Raw genomic sequence first — 6,787 nt, forward strand, 5'->3', positions numbered from 1 at the left:
AACTTCCTTGTATTCCGAGTGAATTGGTTGATGTTATTTCTCTCTATATTTTATATTCTCATATTAATATAGTGTATTTCTCATTTCCTTTGTGGACGTAGGTCAATTGACCGAACCACATTAAATCTTTGTGTCTTTTGGTATATTTCTCGCTTGTCTTGTTACTCATGGTCTTTTGAGGTTTGCTTTGATAGCTTTCACATTATTTTCGGATCTAACAACAATAGCCCATCAATGCAGCATCTCCTCCATGCGACCGCATCAATGTCGCAACTCCGATCCAAGCAGAGAATCCCCTCCCAAAACAATCCACTTAATTAGTTAGATTAGTGTAATTCCTTAATTGGTTGAATTATGGTAGCTTCTTGTACTCCTTGATTTCATATTAATTTACTCACTTATGGATTCAAATAGCTTAGGCGTTCTGATTAAATTCATTTGGGAAATATTGATAACCAGTCCAATGTTGCCCATAAATTCATTATCAAATGTCCTTTTCACATATACAAACATTAAGTGTAACAAAAATAGACATATATATATAGTAGACAATTAATGGTATTGTATTGTATATCATATAGAAATGAAATGGTGCAAAACAAAATAAGAGTAATAAGCCAAATCCTTTTTCTCAGTCTTTTACTGTAAGTATATATATAATAGTAATAGCAATAAAGATCAACAATTTCAATATATATATATAAAAGGACAAAAAAACCAAACAGAAATAATATGACATATTTAGAAGAAAAGCCTTTTCTTACATGCTAAAAAGGGTAAAGAACGATAGGAAATTAGTAGATTCATTTCTTTGAGGAACTCTTCAATTAAGTCCCTGCAAATTTGATCTTGTAAGATTAGCCCTATTCTCCCAGCCTCTCTCTTTTCTCCCCATTCACTCTCATTCCACACTTCCTCTACACTTTGAATCATGCCTTTGCTACATGACTTTGGCTTCACGTGAAATAATGGTGCATTATTTGTAAATTTATCAATTGGTTCATATGCTTCTAGCCTCTTGATCCTTTGTTGTGTAATATGCCCTTCAAAAACAAAGATATAATATTTAAAACATAAAATATCTAGTTTTACGGAGAGATCATGCGTTCACGTGCACCATAGTTTATGTATACTAAATTCACCCTTTTTGTCCCAATGTAATATATAATTTTGTCTAAGGTGTCCAATGCACCCAGTTTTTAAAAGCTTGCAAGCCTCAAAGCATGTCAGTCGATCTTGGACCACTCTCATCAGCAGACACATGGTTAATTAGTGGCACTACATACAAACACCCCACTTGGGACTCAGCGCTTTGCAAAGATTTGCCCGCCATCGTACTAAGGGAGTCCCATCAACTCTGGTATCATATTTGTCACAACCCAAACATATGTCAAAGTATTGGATTTTGCTAACAAACATACAGATTTATCCATAGGGTTTTACCATCATGAGTCCAAAATCGCATGTACCATGCATGCATGTAAACTTTTTCTTTCCCTTTTCGATATGAGATTTGTCTAAAATTTCATATGCATATCTTATTCAAAAGTTTATCCATAAAAAATCCTCCCAATTCTTCACCTCGACCCCTCAACCCCAATCAAGTCCGTCATATACATCTTCAGTATCTTCGTTAAGATTTTCTCTCCCATCATATCTCAAAAGAACTTACTTGTGCATGTATTTCTTCAAAGATTATACTATTCTTAACCACCCTTAGTCCGTCTACCTTCACCCTTGCCTTAATCCATCAACAATACGATACAATAAAATTTATCAAATAACATTTCTCCGTACGTAGTCTAGTAGCGGAATACAACGATCCATGTCTCAAAGAGTAGTTATTAAATCCCTAATCTCATCTTATCATAAAGCATGTTATTATATTGATAAAAACATGAAGAAGAAAAAAAGTGTGTAGACAGTGCAGAGTGGACCTATAAGACTTTTGCTTTTACTTTCACTTTCATATTTTTGGGTAGAATGTCTTTTTCATATTTTCACTTTTTCATCATTTTCTGACCAAATCATGACTAATTATTATTAATATTATTATGTGGAGGCATACAAATGAAGCTTTTGGCAAAAGATTCCATGGATAGATCTAGAGACCGTTACCAAAAGATAATTAATTTTTTGTTTTCTTGGTTAATTCTTTGGTAAGTAAGATACAATTAAATAATACTAATATATGTCATTTAATTTAACTTTAATTTACATTTATGATCTTTAACTTTGAGGGTATATAGTAAACACTTAAATTTATATAAAATTGAACAAATAGACGCACATCGCATTTAAGTGTCTACTTGTTCACGCCCAAAGTTGGAGATCATAAATATGAAATAAAATCAAGTTAAATGACACATTTATGTATCATGTCTTAAATAATTGAACAAAGTTTTCAATAATATATAATAATAAAACAATCGTTAGTTTAACTTTTCTTTTCTTTTTTCTAGTGAAAGTTTCCTTTGAATGCCAAAAGTAATAGTACTAGTAATGATGAAAATGGTCCATGCTCGTCCTCATATCATTATTCATTCCGTTACTTTAGCACTTTAAGATCTACGCCAACGTTAAACATGATAGCAATTAATTGTCTCTACTTTAAAAGTAAATTAAAGAGTTTCTTATTAAAAGTACGTAATTTTATCATCAGTTCTTACATTCCAAACATTTAAGAATTGATTATAAAAAGAATACTTACCATGCATATCAATCGCTTAGGTGGTTATTTGCTTTTACGTAAAATAATTTATACTATATATTTTATTTATAGTCTCTTTTTTTTAAATGTCTAAGGTGAGAAAACTCGTTTTTCACTTTAAAAAAAAAAAGGAATACTCATTTTTTCGGGGGTATATTAAAATTTTCACTTTAGGTACCAATGTATATTTTGAACATATTTATAACATGAAGATAACGTCATGCATTAGAAATCGAGAAAATGTAAAATTAGGCTAAAAATTAGGGGTGGACATAAATACTGAAAAATAAAAAAACTGAATCGAATCGAATCGAACTGAACTAATTCGGTTCTTCGGTTTTTCGGTTCGGTGTTTTTTTCTCCAGAAGTTCAGTTCTTCAGTTCGGTGTTCGGTGTAAGGGTCTCAAAACTTCGGTGCACCGAAAAACCGAACTTTTATTTAAAAAAATTAAACTTGTTTTATTTTATATATATATATATGGGCATTCTCTTAATTAAAAATTAAAAATTCAATCAACAATTAAATCATTCATGAGCAAATAAAAGTAACACCAAATGTACAATTCAATAGTTAACTTGAAATATTAATTTTCAAGAGAAACTCAAACATATTTCTACCAATATACATTATGTAAAGGAACCATCTTCATACTTGTTTTCTCGATAAATTGTTGGAGGCACAATGTTTTTGAGAAAAACAAATATAGTCTTTTAGTTAGCACAATAAGTGTTCCACGGTAATACTCATCATTCCTTAATATAGTTTTAAATTTCTAAGTATCTTATACTTTATCCTTATTTTATTTTCATTCACACCGAAAAATCAATTTTAAAAACACCGAACTAAATCGAACCGAAGTAGAAAAAACCGAACCGAATTAGTTTGGTTTAATATACGGTGCACACTTTCTAAAATCAAAAATTGAAAAACCAAATCAAAATTTGATAAAATCGAACCAAATAACCGAACGTCCACCCCTACTAAAAACTAACTCAGAAAGAAGAGTATTATCTCAAATTTATAAAGAAATCACTCATCTTATTTTTTTACTCAATACTGGGTGAGATGAGTGCTGCAGCGACATGGACCTAACTAACACTCCCAAAACTAGTTGAAAGGAAGAAGAATTGCCTAAATCTGAACATTTATATCATTAACCACCAATATGAGATTTTTGTCAATTCGAGTATGCCAAAGAAATAAAACAGAGACAAAATTATTGTAAAAGAAGTAAAAAATGGAAGAAGAAAACTGACCATTATGATTATGTTTAGGTTTGGCGATTTTGTTGCACAATGTTAATGGAGTCTGCGGCTTCACTGCATCGCCAATTTGCTTATCCCTTTTCAGCGAGTTTAGAATCTGGCGAATAGACTCTAAATCGTCATTGCACTTGCCCAAGTCTTCTAGAAGCTTCCTTCTCTTTACCTCTTCTGTACTCGACTTCCTATTAGGGCTCGGAAGGCACTTTATTTCCTCCAGCCCCATTAGCCGTGCCACTAACGCTACTGGCCGCTCCTTTTTATCTGCTTCGATTTTTGGTACCTTTGCCTCATCATTTTTTTCATTTTCCCCAATTACTACTACTACTAATTTACCTTGCTTTCTAATTCCAGAAGTAATGCGTTTCGTCTTTTTTTGGTATTTGGAAATTAGTTGAATAATGCCTGACATGCAACCAGTAGACTTCACAACATGCTGATTTTCTCCACCCGGCGGTGTCCTTTGCCGGCGAGCTGATGCCACTAATGAATCTTGCCTCTTTAGCATTATCTCGCCTTCTTTCTTCTTCTTCTTCTGTATGAGAGATCTAAGAATATGTTTTTTTTTTAGAATAACAGAAATGATGAAAGGAATTCTACAAGGCGTGTGTTGTGCTTTAAAGGGTAGTGAAAGAAGCATGGCTTAAGTTTTCTTCTTACTTATGGAATAGAGTTCACTTTTTTTTTTACTTTGGGTGAGACAAGCAACATGTATAGGTCCCATCAGTAATTTTGCTTTACACACCTTTATTCATTCCATTTTCTAATTTTTCTGTAATATAAGTTGTACCGTATATAAATTTAATAGAGTGTTATCCATATGCATAGATATAAACATGAAAAAATTAAACAAAATGTTCCTTGAGTAAAAAAAAATTCTTATCCAAAATAATTTAAATTTCAATTATTAGTTAAAAAAATAGTCATTCAATCATGTTTTCCTAATGGCCTCGAATACGGAGAAAATTCTATTGAGAGCGTCATCTTTTAATAGGCCCTATAATATAATATTCGAATTTTGTCGGGACTTTAATGTGAACACAAAACTTTGGATGGAGAATCTAAAAAAAGAAAGAAGAAGTGCTCTTCTGATCTTACCTTTTTTTTTTCTTAGGTTCTCTTTGGATTAAAAGTCATAAGTAGACGATATTACTTTTTGCTTTTTAGTTGTTTTAAAACTTTTTTGGCCTAAAAAAGGAGTTAATATTTCAAAAGATTACTCAACTTTGAGAATTTATCTAGTAAAGTTACTAAACTTTGTTTTATACCAATAAAATCATTCAAGTTAGGCCTTTGTATCAATAAAATCATTCAACTTAGGCTTTTATATCAATAAAATTACTCAACTAATTTATTATTAAAAAAAATTGACATAGCAAAAGAAATATGTAAATATAAACTCCACAAATAAATAAAACTAAAAAAATTCATCAAAAAGTTTTACGAATAAATTTAACAAGTGAAATAAATATTATAATAATATTATGTACTTAAAATTTAAGATGTATCATGATGGACGTTATCCTACCAATAAATATTATTGATATTATCATAGGCTTAATGACTGCAACAATTTATTTTTATAAGAATTTTTTTCTTTTTTTTAATAATTCAATGACTACAACAACTTAATACTTGCAGTTATTAAGCCAACATCTATATCATTTTTTTATATGATAAAAGTGATGTATTACACAATTATTTGTCATGACAATCTTTTACGGGTCTTTTCCGTCTCTCTTTTTTTTTTTCTTAGGAAAACGCTCATCATAATGCAGTTTAATTATATAATAATATCATAATTTAATTTTCACTAATTAAGTTTATTCATAGAAAATATCTTGATGTTTTTTTTTAAATTTTATTTATTTATTTATGGAGTTCATATTTGCATGACACAAAAAATAATGTATTTATGTTTATTTTTTAATGATAAACTGAGTTGATTGATTTTATTGATACAAATACCTAAATTGAGTGATTTTATTGATATAAAACAAAGTTTAATGACTTTACTACGTAAATTAGGATGAAGGATTTGATGAACAATGATCTAATTGTTGATTTTGAAATGTGGATTGTATTTAAAAAAATATAAATATAATAATGAGCAATTGACATAGGCTTCAACATTCAACCAAAAAACATGATTAATATGATCATGTTCATTTGACTGTTACATTGTTATCTTATGAATTAAAAAGAATCCGCTGCCATGAAAGAAGAAGAAAGAGAATGAGAAAGAAAAATGGAACAATGTGCTATGGAAGAGTTTATAAGCTTCAATTTTAAAATTCGACTCATCTTAAATGTGAATCAGTAAATAGTATATCAAAAGACTTGAAACATTGGGAGGAAGACATATAATTTAGGATTGTTTAGATAATATTTTAGTTGCTCGAAAATTAAAAAAAATCAAACTCGTTGAGAAAGATGAAAAGCCTTCGGTTCTAATTAGGAGATACTGTATAATTAAATATATTTGGCTTATTATGAATATATTTTAATAAAATGATATTACATTTACCAAATATTTTCTTATCACTTTATTAGTTCGTTTAGTGTCAAGAAATAGTAGTAGAAAAGGAAAGAAAGAATATATATAATCAAAAGCAAAAGCAGTTAAATATATAAATATATTATTATATTTTGTTTGATTTTAATAATTTCAAAATCTACAAAATTGATTGATTTTGATTTAAAATTATAAATTGATCCAAATCGAATTGTAAACAATCCTAACGTTATGCGAAGTTCAAATTTACCCCGTAATGCATGTGATATAATTATCTCCTATCGCATTGCACCATTTGT

General features: G+C 29.6%; 1 protein-coding gene across 1 annotated transcript; it reads right to left on the bottom strand.

Moving 5' to 3' along the window:
- Positions 1–720: 720 nt before the first annotated feature.
- LOC102602132 (uncharacterized) lies at positions 721–4,643 on the bottom strand. Its single transcript, XM_006364227.2, has 2 exons — positions 3,968–4,643; positions 721–1,043 (listed from the first exon to the last, which is right to left on the bottom strand). The coding sequence occupies exons 1-2, from the start codon at positions 4,611–4,613 to the stop codon at positions 742–744; spliced, it is 948 nt and encodes a 315-aa protein (XP_006364289.2). The 5' UTR covers positions 4,614–4,643; the 3' UTR covers positions 721–741.
- Positions 4,644–6,787: the final 2,144 nt, after the last annotated feature.

This window comes from Solanum tuberosum, unplaced genomic scaffold (genome assembly GCF_000226075.1).
Source record: "Solanum tuberosum cultivar DM 1-3 516 R44 unplaced genomic scaffold, SolTub_3.0 scf00487, whole genome shotgun sequence".
In the NCBI taxonomy this organism is placed as follows: domain Eukaryota; kingdom Viridiplantae; phylum Streptophyta; class Magnoliopsida; order Solanales; family Solanaceae; genus Solanum; species Solanum tuberosum.